At 38.5% G+C, this 15,527-nt stretch overlaps 1 protein-coding gene across 1 annotated transcript; it reads right to left on the bottom strand.

The window, feature by feature from the left end:
* Positions 1-12,867: 12,867 nt before the first annotated feature.
* LOC110064050 (kelch-like protein 11) lies at positions 12,868-15,327 on the bottom strand. Its single transcript, XM_089273948.1, has one exon. It carries the CDS (start codon positions 15,208-15,210, stop codon positions 13,486-13,488), a length of 1,725 nt encoding a protein of 574 aa, XP_089130074.1. The 5' UTR covers positions 15,211-15,327; the 3' UTR covers positions 12,868-13,485.
* Between the last annotated feature and the right edge of the window lie 200 nt (positions 15,328-15,527).

Raw genomic sequence — 15,527 nt, 5'->3', positions numbered from 1 at the left:
TACATACCAGTTGAACGGTTATCCTCTATGCTATCTACTCTAATCAAATCACATGTGACGAGCAGCCGATGCAGTTTTGCTATTTTTTCTATATTCCATTGTGTCCAATGATGTCTTGGTGATTCATTTGTCTTGGCTTGTTGACGTTGCATCTACCTAGCTTATTTACTCTATAACTGTCTTGCTATCCCGCGATGAATTGGCCCTTCTTTATCCATTCCTAAGTATATCACTTAAGAGGTCTTAACAACTGTTTTGGATTTAGTTTATGTCGATCCAGTCTCCATGTAGTGTTCCAGTTGCTCGGCCGAATGTGAAGTCTACCAACGCCTACAATTTGTAGACGGTCTAACCTTCCTGCGCCTGCGAAGTGCAATGCAAGCGGATTCCTTGGAGAGGCCCGTCCCACGAGGCAACGCTAGCAAAGAGACACGTGCATATCTGGTTGTTAACACCGCATGTAAGCGAGATAAGCCTCTAAGGAAATTTTAACTAACTTCCAGTCTATGCTTGCTGTCTGCTTACTCTCGAGATAGAACAAGGCCTTCTCGTACGATGAACCTTGCTGGTCAACTTTTCAGCAGATCGGTTTTGGAGGCTACCTCAGCTAAATTTGTAAGCGATTTTAACTAGGATGTGTGCTTTGTCCCAGATACCCATAACACTAAAGCCTACACTAATAAGCTACCTGTAACTGGAAAACTTGCAGCTTAACTTTACAGGCGAAAACAAAACAGTCTTCGTTCCTGTGTTAAGCTGTCTGTCTCCAGTGTCCTAAATTTGTAATTATTTAAATTAAATCTACGTCTGGATGAACCTTGACTGGAATTTTACCCTGTTAATAACAGTTTTAATTCTGTCATTAAAAGGAAAATTTCCTGTCAATAACAGTTATAGAGCTGTCATTGAAAGGAGCTCAGTAAGAAAAGAAAACTCTTTTTTAACAATTAGAAAACACTGAGCGGGAGATCTGCGCAGAAGCGGAAATGTTGCCGAAACGAAGCCGAACTGTGCCGAAGAAAAGCCGAACATTACGTCTTGTTCCGAATAATGAACGAATGAAATATGCGAAGGCCAAATTATGAAACCCAGGAAAGGAAAAGGGAGGCCCTAATCCAAACCACCCAGTACTAACTAAACTGTCTAAGATTAATTCATTAAGCCGAACCAGCCGAATATAAGCGAATGTTAGCCGAATGTTGACCGAACGTCAGTCGAATTTTAGGTTCATCCAGAGCTCTGACTATCTACCCACCCTACCCTGCCCACAAAGAAATGCACTAACCACTACCAAAAAGGTGCACGTGATCTTGTGTCTTCCTTTGCCAAGATGATTGGTTGCTGATATTTTGAAGTCTGCACTGGAGCGGACTGCTAACTCGGAACATTGAACTGACTGCTTGACGAGGCTCGGTGAAACTAAACTGAGAAAAGAGCATAAGAAAAACCAAGAGTAAATTTTTTACTCGGAGCTGAAATTTCTACGTAGTTCTGTATTTACACGTACCCATTTTCTTCGTAGTATCCAAATACGCAAGCAGAAATATCGATGAATTGTATGCATAATTTAAAACAAAGATACATGAAAATCTTGCCAGTTCACACGATTTTATTTAATCGTTTTACCCATAGATTAGAAATACGCTCGTGATAACATTTTTCTGAAATAAAAAGTGGAAAAAAAGTCAAGTTTTGTTTAGGCGCATTTGATTTCAGACTGGTCATTCTTTCCTTTCACTCGAAGTTTACGCTTAACAATTTGTGTTTATCAAGAACTGTCGGGCCAAAATACTATATAAAAACCCAGATAAAATACCTTAACATGCATTACAATTACGGGAAAAAATAAAATAAACAAATTCAGAGGCAAACATACCTGCATGAGTTGTATGTGAAATGAGTATCATGCGTTGATACCGCGATACGTAACGTTCGCCGCCATGATTAATTCGAGAGGCTTGTTTCAAAATGTTGCGTTTTGTCGTGGCTTTGAATTAGTCCTTCAGTCTTTATCTCTGAATTCGAAAGAGCAAAGAAAACTTGCGTAATTCACTTCTCCAAGAACATATAAAGTTATGACTGAAATTGTTCGGTTCAAAGTTAACTTCTTCTCTCTTAGAATATGACAGTGTGGTCTTTTTGAATTGGAGCTTAAACGCTATATTACTTATTGTATCTTTCTCAAGTCATAGGACTCCTATTGGTTCTAGACAGAGCTAGAGCTTTAGAGGTCTTTACCCGTGGAGTACTCGTTAAGTTTCGGGTGTTTGAGGCTTCAAAACAATTGTCAACGTCTTCGTTCCTTCTCATGTGCAATTTGAATAATTAATTTAAGTTGGGCGTGGATTGTCTCGACCAGAAAAAGAAATATGATTGGTTCACGCTACCGAGGCCGCACGGATTTTCACTGTGGCAGTGTGTTGGTTATATGCTAATCAAGTGATTGTCTTCAAGATAAAAGCATAAACATTGTTCGCGGAAAATTGATTTCTATAAGCATGTAGACACAGTCAGCTTATAAGAAATACCGCAAAGGTCAGTCAGACAACGTGAGAGGCAGTGAATACGATATTTCGGCTGGCCAACACCAGCGTTCTTCAGGTTTATTTGTAAGAAAGTGCGTGAAAAAGCCTGTTCTCTATTTAGCAATTAGTATATGTAATAGGACTACATGCTGTCCAATTTGGAAATAATTGGATGAAAAAAATTCCGAGGACAGCCAAAATTATTAATTATATAGCTCGTGAGGTAATACAGCTTTGCAAAAGAAAACTACAGTAACTGTCTTTGAAGAAAAACAGACTGGGCCCTCGATCTTCCGAAACTTGGGAAAGCTTCGAAAATATCCGGTGATCTTCGGAGATCGCCGGAGATTGTCACAAGTCTTCGGAAATCCTGAAAAGTGTTCGGGTGATCTTCGGAAATCTTCGGAAGTGTTCGGGTGATCTTCAAAAGTACTCAAGTGATCTTTGGAAATCTTTGGAGATGTTCGGGTGATATTCGGAAATCTTCGGAAGTGTTCGGGTGATCTTTGGAAGTCTTTGGAATTGTTCGGGTGATCTTCGGAAATCTTCGGGTGTGTTCGGGTGATCTTCGGAAATCTTCGGAAGGCTTCGTGTGGCCTTCGATAGTCTTCGGAAGGTTAATAGCCTAATTTCATTGGCCGAGACAAACTGTCCTATTTTTTCCCAAATTGGACAGTTTCTGCGTTTTTACTGAAATTAAAATTAAATCCCAAATTGGACAGTTTTCAGAAATTAAAGGATAACAGCTGTGCTGACAATACTGGATTAACTGACTGCTATATAATTAGATTATTAACTCTCGATTTCTATGAGTTATTGTAAAATAAACGAGATACTACGCGCGCTCCCATTGGTCGATAGGTGTGTATAGATGAGAGTATGTAAACACGATTGTGACGAATTAGATTCGCTTATACCCTTGACAAATATTTTATAAATGCAGTAGAGTATTTTATTTCGTGTTTACATAGCCTCATCTAACACTTAGTGGGGGGGGGGGGGGGGGCTGGGAGAATTTTTAAAACTTATGCTAACCCTGGACTGCGTCTCGAATAACTGTCTCGAATTTTCCGAAGATGAGGCTATGTAAGCACGGAAAAGTGCTCTTTTGCTTAAGGACGTTCGCGCGAAAATTTTCCAGTCCATACATTTTTTTAATTTTTACTGCAGTCAGATGATGAGTTACTTATGTCAGAAATGCAAAAAAATATGGGGGTCACCGACTTAAATAAAACGTGTGGAAAACTACCCTGATTTTGAAAAATTGCCGCACGTACGTAATTCAGCATGGTCTACAGGGTGAGCGAACGGAGGCAAACGATCTTAGTCATATTTAGTAGAAGTGGGTCTGTTACGTAAATAATTCCAAATGTTGCCAAAGTTTTAACAAAACTTAACCCTTCGAGAGGCATTTGAAACCGCCACTCAGATAAACAAAGAGCTAAAAAGAACGGAATTCGATGGTGCATTTTGCAAAAAATTCAAACTTCTAATCGATAGATTTTCTTCATTTTTTCACTAAACGTATAAAATACAAAAGTTTGTCCTGAGAGCCTCGGAGCCATACTAGAACATTGATATATCGATTGTGGCCTATTTAGGGCTAAAACCACAAAATAGCCCGAAATTGCTTCACATACATGCTAGATTATATTGCAATGCAAATGAGAAAAGTTAAGAGCTATTTTTCTATGTGACGCGCCTGCAGGGAATCATGGTAGTTGTATTTATCAAAACTAATATCCAGTCCAAGATAATGAATACAACTACCATGATTCCCTGCAGGCGCGTCTCATAGAGTGAATTGTCCATTCTGACTACATTTATTTCCAAAAACGATTTCCAATTATTTCTCTGCACTTTAAGAAATGAATCGACTCCAGTAAAAATGAACAATTCGTTGTCACTTTTGCTAGAAAATACTTCCTTTGAGAAACATGAATGTTACGTTACGTACAAGGAATAACTACAAGTTTTAAAATGTTAACAAATAGTACTTGGTTAGTACAGTTTGCTATTTCCCATTGTAACCTCTATGTGGTTTTAATTTTCAACAGCTGTCGAGCTTTCCAAAGAAACAATGGTAAGGTATCTCTAAAGAATATAACATTACTTTTGCATATCCTGGGTTTTAATGTCTTTAATCGGTGGTGAGATCTCACGGGACGCTCATTCATTTCCTTTTTCTTTTTTTTTTTTTCTTTCTCTCTTTCGTAGGCCCAAAATCGCTTTAATTCCATGTTCATTTTTTATATTACTATTCACTTCCTGTAGGTAACTTGTATCATTTTCCAAAATTAAAAATTACCGAAACATCTGAAGTTTTAGTTTCATCAGATGTAAGACCCTCTAAGAACTTGACGTTTTACAACGTTTTAGTTCGACGGGGTTCTTCGTTTTGTAATAGAAGACGTTTGAAGTTTCAAGTTTATGGGTTGCGTGACATTAAAATGGCAGCCCAAGATCGAGAGGGCTCTCGCTTAAAAGCGTTCTTTCACTAGAAAAAGTATTAATTTCGATGTGTCGGAGCTCTAGAGTGATAACTTTTCGTTTCAATAGCAAAAGCTCAATAAAAATGTTTGTGCTACTTTACGGCCGCCATGTTGGTGCCCACCCATGTAGATGGAAAATTGAAAATGCCCCATTTTGGCGTTATTTAATGCTTATTATAAGAACGCATTCCCAGTAATTGTAAAATGTTTGTGAACCCAGACTCATAAGAACACGCATTAAACTACAGTCAATACATTGTGTCGGACACAAATAAACATTTTAAGTTTGATTCAGGCAGAAAGCTAAATCCTTGATTAAAAATTTGAACCAAATTTCTTGACGTGGTTACCGACTGCAGAATAGAAAAGACCACAGTGTATTTGCTATTTTTCTTATTTATTCATTTTTCAGCAACAGAAATTAGATCAGTCTTTTCTCACGCAAAGCTTATGATTAGTTGATTACAATGACTTGAAAAAAAATTGGGGTGCCCTTGCTCGTTGGTGAGCTAGAGCCATTTTTCAACTGACAGAACTCAATATCAAGGCAAATCCGTAATGTTTTCAATATGCGCGTGCACAAGCGCGCTAATGACGCCATAAATTATGCGCAGTAAGGATGCGCAATGCAAATTTATGCCGGTAATAATGCATTCTCGTCCCCAGTGCTACTCGTCTTAAAATGTCGTTGACGAGTAGCTCTGGACGCACCAAAAAATTCGATGCGCAGCAGAAATGAAAATTACAAAGCTCTACGCATTCCATTTTACTTCCGGCCCGGATGGCGGCACCTTCGCTCAGTTGACACAGACGCCCTTTACGAAAAAAAAAAAAGCAAAACAAATGTTGACCTTTCCCGATCGACCCGAAGGAGAAGAAGTACGTCGCCTGCAGCGATGCTATTCACGATCGTAATCATCATCCTTTGTTGTAACAGCCGAGAAGGTGGGAAGAGACTTTTAAAACTGAGAATCAACCAGCTAATGCAACAATTACTTTGTCGCTGACCATACCCCAAGAAATCATGAAATTAAGTTCGAATCGGCAGTGGGTTTCAAGAAACGTTTGTCTTCCTCTATGAAAAGCTCAAAAGGAAACTTAGAGCGAGGTGAAAAGACGAAGAAATATCACTCTTGCTAAGCAAATGTGACACTGGAAATCCGAAGGTGAGTGTGTTTTTCTCTCTCTGAAAGATCAAGCAGATCAGATTCTAGCAGTCCAAAATGTATTGATATTAAATTGCCAAAATGAGTCAAAGGTCCGTGGAAATGATGTGTAAAGGAAAATAACCATAGATAACCATAGCTGAAATTTGAGGCCCTTTCCTCTCTCCCCACTTTAGTTAGGAAGCAACTGCAACTAGTCAAACTTTATTCCGTCACAATAACATTAATCAGTGAATGACAATAATTTATCATCCATGTAAATAACTGTGAACAAATATAAGAGACAATTACTTATAAATGTATAACTGATAACGAATCATCAGGACCAGTGGGTTTCCAAATGTAATGTGGGAATTATCTCTACTAAAAACAAATCAAACATTAAAGGTGTACAGAGTTACATTAACATCCCCATAAGAAAAATATCATAATCTTTTTGTTAACCTTTGAAAGATAATTTACTTCCTGCCATTATTTACTATTCTTTGTTAATTTTCAGACCATAATAGTGCTACATAAATTCCTCGAAGGATGACCGTATATGGATAATTCAAATAGGAATGTTGCTCTTGCAGTTCAATAAATAATACTGAAAAAAAAAGGAGATGGAGATAGAACCATCGTTAATAGTAAAGATATGTGGCTGATGTTCTGATCAACCACAAGACGTAGAAAGTATGCGTTTGAGATTTGTTGTTGTACATGGTTGTATAACAGGCTGAAGAGCCTTATTACCATGAAGTAACACGGATTGTAAAAGAGCATTGACATTGCATTGTTTCCCATTCATTTTGTTCATGCAGTTTCCTAAAAAAAAGTCTTCCTTAATTTACATTGAGGCACACCAATATGAATCACTCTCTTCACATCAGGAACCTCTACATGTATACCAATGCCAAATACTAATGTTATAGTTACATCATTTTAGCTGTATTATATTTTTGGTAACACCATGTACTCATATGGGAATACTGAAATAAATTGGTGTTGTTGTTGTTGTTGTTGTTGTTGAAAGCACCCAAAAGATTAAGCTTTATATAAGCTGGTTGAAAGGGATAAACTGAACAGAAACAATTACATCAACAAAAGCAGTGGGGGGTGGGAGACAAAATGGTGTGAATAGCCCTATATCTAGTTTTGTAATGTCTGCAGGCTTTTCTCAAGCCTCAGTGTACAAATATTGTCATTAGATGTTCCAGATAAGCTAATTAAAATTGCTGCAGAGCCATTATGGAAGCCCCCAGCACAAATTAGTTCTGTAAATAATGCACAATAAAAGTTAATTGATTGATTGATTTAATTTGACAGTTTAATGATCTGTTGATTGTGTAAGACCCTTTTCTGTAAAAAAAAAAAAATAGAACAGAATGGGGTTGCTTGAAAAAATGAGGACATGAAAGATCATATGAAAGTGAGCACCTTCATTACATTCCTTGCAAGGAAACATGAGCAAAACTCCAATACGACAAAACTTTCCTGAGTTCAACAGATTTTTATTCTGCTGCAGCTTACAAACCTATGTAAATGACCAGGAAGTAAATAGTTCTTACCATTAAAAAATTTTCCCTTCATCTATCAGCACGGCTTATATTTAAATCCTCTGGTCAGTGATGCAATTTCCGCAGCTGATTTTCACAAACGCTTCCGTGTGTTCATAAACAAATTTTACCGTGTCATCGATAGACGTAATACATGTCGTATCCTGATTACTTTGCTTGAAAACTTTCACAACTGCACCTCGCTCTTTAAACTTCTCCTTTTTATCGAATATGAAGAGAAGAAACAACAAGAACACAGCTATCGATCCCTGAATTTTTCTAGACGGTCCACCACAAAATGCACCGCGAAACCCGTTGGTAAAATATTACACAAGCTGGCAATCGCGTTTGAAGCGGCGATGGCATTTCAGGCCGCTTTCTAGTCTCTTTTTAATTCTAAATCACCTAACTTCAGCGCAGTGAAAGCACATGTCAGCGTTCCGATCTGTTTACATCTGAAGAATACACTCTATTCCTCTCTCCCCTCGCTCAGGATTAGTTTCTGAGCATGAGCAGATATGCAGGCCAAATTTACGCATGCGTTACCGGATGCCCGTGATTTACGGACATCCGGTAATGGCTGCTACCAGAGCCCTCCGTTTCTCCGACCACGTGACCAAAAGAAACGGAGGCTCTGGGGACGAGAATGGTAATAATGACATACCATTTAATGTTACACATGACGCCTCCAACTCAACTGTCACACGTAAGCGCTCTCGCCGCAAAGCCAAACCTGCCAACATTCAGCTAGATCATTCTTCTGTCATTAATCTTTCCAGTTGCTCTTTATCTACCGACGAGATATCTGTCCTTTCCCGTGGACTCACATTCTGCCCTACACCACGACATATCAACTGGTCGGAAGTTTCAGCCGACATTTACGTCTCGGCGTCGACAAAATCTGGTTCGGACCGGATCGGATCACGGATCGGATCACGGACCGGATCACGGACCGGATCACGGACCGGATCACGGACCGGATCACGGACCGGATCACGGATCGGATCACGGACCGGATCACGGACCGGATCACGGATCGGATCACGGATCGGATCACAGAAAAAAAAAAAACAAAGTTTTAAAGAAAAAAAAAAACCAAAAACAAAAATCAAACCGTTTATAAGATAATAATAAATAAAAAATAAAAGTGGAAAACTAAAATATGTTAAATGAAAATAAGAATCCCGAATTTGACGCAATGACATGTTAATTACAGAGAATGACAAGAGGTCATTTAAAAAGCCGCATAAGCGCCTAATTTACGACGAATTTAAATCGTAATGAACAGGCAGATGTAGTTATATTTGAACGTTAGTTGGCTCGAAGCTTGCGTGAACCTCCCATTCTCGTTTTTGAAATTGTTATCAGTGGCTAATTCTCGGCTACATTTTCGTGTCAGATGTGAGCGTTACAGTTGGCGTTACAGCAACCCTCCAAGTTCCTTAGTGGCCATGTGGCCACTGACTGTTCAGGTTTGGTCGCCAGTGAAAAATTTTAGTCGCCAAAATATATGCATAAATTAATAATTAATTAATAATAAATAATAATCTTATTATTATCTAACTGTCTTATTAATAACATTCGAGTCCTTGAACCACCAAGTAAATTGAAGTCCCGTTCAGTGAAAGAACTACCTAATGTTGATTCAAATATGCTTTTATTGGAATGATTGATGATCAAATGAAATAGTTTCTGATCACAATGAAAAAGTACTATATTATTGCAACAGTGTTGTGAGTTGATCACAATAAGATAGCCCCACTCGCAGCTGAATGGCGGAAAGTTTTCCAATGTTTATCAAGGCGGCATCAAATTCTTGCTGAGACCATAAAGTGAACACTATTTTTACCCTATCGCTTATGATCTTTTTTAAATGTTCAACCTCGTTTTCTGCTTGAATAAGCAAACGATATAAAACTTCATCTGAAAATTAAAGACTGTATTGAGAAATGGACAGAAAAGTTCACGCTCAAATTGTTTGTCGTTTTGAATTTAATATGCGAACCGCGGAACGCGAATACTTAACGCGAAAATACGTTCACAAGTTTTAGGGCAATCACTAAGACGGATATTTTTTATTGATGAAATCTTAGACAATTTAAAAATAAACCCAGGTTCGTTCACACAAGTGAAATTTATTTACAACTGCGAGCCGCTTTTCATCACCTTTTTTTTTTATTTATAGAATCCCCCGTGCTTGTGTTATCAAGTTTGCTGTAAAGTCAAGTATTTTCGTGTCCACTGAAACAAAATACGTTTCTCAAATACATCTGGATGTTTCTGAAATATATTGTGGATCCTGTCACCGTCGAGCTTTCCAAGCTTTTGCAATTCCTCATCTTTTCGATGGCAAATGACCGGATTGCATGCGTTGTCTCACGCTTCCAGGTAAAATTGTTACGTGCCAAAGTTCAGTCGAGTGGAACGAATTTCGTAGCGTCCCAAGCTCAACTGAATGCAATTCCTTGATCTTGGTTTACCGTGTAACATTTCATTTTTTTCAGTTTCCATTTCTATTGGTTAAAATCCCACAGCAACTAGCTTTGCAAAGTGAATTCTTAATGCTCAGAACGTTTTTCTTTTTGCTCCGAATGATAGTCCGCTCAAGCTCCTGACGCATAGGTCACGTTAATTTTAGTCGCCGAGCTGGCAACTTGCGTTCTAATTTAGTCGCCAGCTCCAAAATTCTAGTCGCCATGGCGACTAAAATGGTCGCAACTTGGAGGGTCGTTACAGTTAATGAGAAAACTTACGTACGAAAGCTTAAGGACATGACTTGCTTTGAAGGAGCTACGTCACGATTTGCACATCTTGAAAAAACTAGCCTAGTTTTTCAAGTTCGTCATTTGCAATCCCCGTTAATCTTTGCCATCCTTAACGATCCTCATTCCGTTTTGATTTGTTCTTGCCTCTTAAGTGTTTTCTATCCTAGAACACGATCATTTTAAGGTTTTATTCTATTTAAAGGCAACTCTTTGCAACCCTAAAATTAACTCTAAAAATCGTGACGTAACTCTTAAAATGTTGTTTATTCTCGGGTTGCGTTATCGTTCACACTATCGATGTTATTCCTAGAATTTTTTGTAAAACAGCTATATTTCCTTGAAATACAAATGGTTTGTTTCGTTTTATTCCAGTGCGAAATATCGTATTCCAAACTCACATCTTGTAAAAGTATAGACTTGTCTCAAAAACGGAAATTGTTTGAAATCATCAGGTGTTTAATTTTTTAGTGTTTTTAGTTTTTGTGTTTCTATTCATACGTCCGTCCTATTTTTACCACACTGACTCGTTTTATGACAGTGTACCTTTGATGCAAGTGATTACACGAAATATCATTTATCTGAACTGCGGAGAAAGATATGAAGACATGATTGACCATCGCAATCAAAACCCAACAGCCTGAAAAAAATTCATCTGTGACCAGCTTCCAGTTGGCTTGATATTATAAAAGAATAAAGGAATATCACACCTGAATTAAATAAAACGTTCTGCTCACAGTAGTCACTCTAGTGCAATTTGCTCAACAAAATTTTGAATTTTTTTCCTTGATCCGATCCGTGATCCGATCCGTGATCCGATCCGCGATCCGATCCGTGATCCGATCCGTGATCCGGTCCGTGATCCGGTCCGTGATCCGATCCGTGATCCGGTCCGGTCCGATCCAGATTTTGTCGACGCCGTTTACGTCTTTTCACGACGCATGCGAAAGCCGAATATTTTTTGACGAAAACAGAAATACCCCCACAGCTAACGAACACGACACTCCTTTCCATAACAAAAGTACTTAGAATCCTCCCCTCCCCTCCCATCCCCTCAAAGACAGAGAGCGAGCCCTAAACACCTTTTCAGACGCTGTTCAACTTGACATAACCACAGGGAAACCCATCACTATTCATGATAACCTTACTGCTACAGGACGACAGGCCATACGCCAACTTAAACAACGACAAGATATAATTCTAAATCGGCCGCTGACAAAAGTTCCGGTACTGTTGTTATATATGGACAAAACTTGGTACATCGACGAATGCAACAGACAACTTACTGACACCAAATTCTACCAACGCTCAAACGAAGACATAACTGCCGACATACAAAAACGTGTCACCTTTCACGTTAACAGAATGCATAAGGACAAACTCATAAACGACAAAACGACACAATACCTTATACAGCCTGACGTTAAACCAGGACAATTTTACAATCTACCTAAAATACATAAGCCGGGCAATCCAGGACGCCCTATTGTTTCATCTAATAGCCATCCCACTGAACGCATATCCCACTTCGTTGACTACCACCTTCTTTTGATGATTTTGAATGTTAATACATATGTAAATATTATTCTTGAACGTTCCTTACGCCCAAATGAAGGTCATATTGGCGTTAATGAGAGGTTATTGACCATAATGAAAGAAATTTGGACACAAATGAATGTTTATTTTCTGTAAATGAACAGCAAAAGGTGTAAATAATCATTTACTCTACAGGTGATTATTAAAAATTCTCTCAAAATTACATTGAGCCTTTTAGCTAGAACCCCACCCACCAGGAAATTCCAATCCCTTCTGTGGAGGGAGTATGATATTTTCTGGAACTGTACAATTTAACAAAAATGCATTAAGAGTTGTGTAAATCCTATAGAACTGATACAAATTGCTTGAGCTCTTTGAGCTGTCATATGATCATTTATCACAATTCATAACTGAGAAAATTGCAAATGCATGAGTGTTATAAAATTTTTGCACTGCAATGAAGACAAGAATTAACAATTTGCTTGTTCTCGGCCAGTCAGAATAAAGTACCTTTTTCCAGTCATACAGTAACGAAAGAGGACAAGTTCTGATTCTCTACACACCACTTAAGTTTGATTACTGATTTGAGTGAATAATTTTTGGGAGAGTCATGAGTGGCACAAAGACTCCCCCCCACCACCACTCAAAGAAACAAAAAAATTCAAATAATACAACAACTTAATAATATGATATATATATAATGTAATATACATGTGCAACTAACAAAATACTATGTGATCCTCTACACACCACTTAAGTTTGATTACTGATTTGAGTGAATAATTCTTGGGAGAGTCATGAGTGGCACAAAGACCCCCCCCCCGCCCCCCCCCCCCCCACCACCACCACTCAAAGAAACAAAAAAATTAAAATAATACAACAACTTAATAATATGATATACATATATAATGTAATATACATGTGCAACTAACAAAATACTACATGATCTTCATTCATGAGGTTTAAAACCCCACAGGGAAAAGGATAGACTATTAAAATCTTGATGGAGGATAAGAAATTACCAATGAATGAAAATTCCTGTCCAGCAAAAAAAAAAAGACAAAATCATACAAAATACATCATACAATAGAAATTTGTCAGCAAAGTGCCCCAAAGATCAGACTTTTGGTTACAGACATTTTGGTAGCCTGCATTGCAGACGATACTTACATGTACCGCAGGGTTACTACTTATTACAGGTAAATTTCTGTCTGCGACACAGGCTAAAAAAATGGTAAAATGCTTAATTATTGTTACAAGAAAAAACTCTACATCATCTACTAAAGATTTATATATAAAAATTATTTTTAGAGATACAGCTTTTGATGACAATCTGCTACATATGTACAAGGCAACATCCCTAAGATTACATTTTCTTAATTAATCCTTGCCACATTATATTACAGCAAATCATTCTTTGGAAGTTTGGCCTTGAAGAACAGTAAAATAATATAACACATGCATGTCTATGAAAGTAATGAACATTTATCCAAAACCTCCCTTGGAATTCTTAAACAAGAAATTCTAAATTGTTCATCACTCTGGGGAAACGTGGTGCAAAATTTCCACTCACTGGCAACAATGTCATAAATCTGCAGAGAGTTATCTTCTCCAAAGTCACCACACACATAAATGTCTCCTTTGAAACTCACTGCACTTGCGTACACTCTTGGGGTAACTGCATTTGCAATGCTACTCCACATATTAGTTACTGGGTCATATATTTCACAGAAGATTGAATGTGAGTACTCGACTTCACTACTGAAGCCACCAAACAAAAATACTTTTTCACTGACAGCTGCACCACAAGCACCTACTCGGCGTTCTAGAGTTGGGGCAAACAGGCACCATGCCTTTTCCTTTGAATCAAATCTTTCAACAATGTTGACAAGTTCAACATCTGATCTGCCTCCAATAGCATACAAGTGATTTCCAGTAGCTACTGCACAAACACTTGACCTGGGACTACTTAGAGAGGACACCACTTGCCACAGGTTGGTATCAGGATTGTATCTCTGCACTGTGTTCAAGCGCTTGTTTTCTTTCTGCTCCACTCCACCCATGACATATAGCAAGCCCTGAAAAGTTACAACAGTACAAAACTTAATTTTTTGCTTGAAAGATTCCAGAGGAGACCAAGTGTTTACTAATGGATCATATCGTTCTGCAGGACAGCCATCTCTGTTACCTCCAATAAAAAACAACTTCCCTTGACATACACTAATGGCGTGACTAAAAAAGTTCCTTGTGGATAGCAAACGTGACAACTTGTACCACTTGTCTTCTGAAGGTATGTAACATAGTGTACTGCTTCTTCCACAGGCAACAATAGCATTTTCATGAGTTTTCAGACAGTTTCTTGGTGCCTGAGCAAAATAACATTCTTCTCCTCCACCAAACACCATTTTCATAGCATCTTGGGCACAATTTGAGCAATCAACATTATTCTTTACCAGTGGATCATGTAGAGCAACGTTTAAAAGGTAGACACGAGGCAAATAAATACAACGAATGTGACGAAACAACTCGTAAAAGTTGTGTTTCTGACTTTCATTTCGTTCCATCCACTTCACTACAACTTCAAAAACTTCCTCCTCTCCTTCTACGATGATTTCATCACTTGAGATCCACTCCTCGACTTGTTTGCTGCTCAAGTTCAGGAAGTCCTCAGTTTCAGCCACAGCAACAAAGTTGGCCAGAATGAAATCCTTAGCACCTTTCAGAAGTTCTTCACACCGATACTTCAAGGCAAAATAATAAATCGAGACACAGTTACAAAGGGCCAGTGTTTTTAGAATACCTTTACCGCACAAGGCTTTCAAGTTTGGAATAACAAAATAATCGGCTGCTGCCGTCAAATCAAAATTGGCACTGTTTTCATTGATGTCAATATGTCCCGTGTACAGATACTCCAACACTTCTTCCATCACAGCTTTGCTCGTGTCTTCTAATCGGATCACTCCTTCTTTCTTTTCTTTCATGTCACTGTTAAGAGCGTTGTAAAAGAACGGACTTGCTGCACATAACACGACTCTGTGAGCTTTCAAACGAGCTTGATCGTCACCGAAGCCAACTTCTAGAATCACATCACAGAACTGGTCGTTCCTTCGCTGAATATCGAGGCGTTTCATCATTTCCACGCAAAAGTTGCGCTCGTCAATCTCTATGATTGGTTCAAGAATGTAATCCATAAGAAAGCTGATCAGTTACTAGCGGGTGACTGGAGATAACTGAAGAGAGAACAGTTCAAAATTCGATTGAACTTTTGAGAGAAGAGAAGGAGCGGAGCAGAATTAGTTCGTGTGAGTCTCCCACCGCTGACCAGATCAGCTAAAATATTGCGTGGATTGCGTGATTATTGCGTGACGTGGCACGTAGAGCCGCTGATCTGAGGGAAAGCGATTGTTCGATCGGAAAGAGATAGCCATCTGGAATGAATGAGAAAGAGGGGAGATTGGTTGAGCGGGAGGGAAGCTGGTATCCCGTCTCTATATAGTAAGTATCTTAA

Source organism: Orbicella faveolata, unplaced genomic scaffold (assembly GCF_042242905.1).
Source record: "Orbicella faveolata isolate gen_17 unplaced genomic scaffold, um_ofav_v1 contig_35, whole genome shotgun sequence".
Taxonomy (NCBI): Eukaryota; Metazoa; Cnidaria; class Anthozoa; order Scleractinia; family Merulinidae; genus Orbicella; species Orbicella faveolata.
This window is presented reverse-complemented; position numbering and strand designations above follow the sequence as displayed.

Excerpts from the sequence above, each read along its gene's own strand:
- LOC110064050 (XM_089273948.1), bottom strand. The coding sequence starts at position 15,210 with ATGGATTACATTCTTGAACCAATCATAGAGATTGACGAGCGCAACTTT.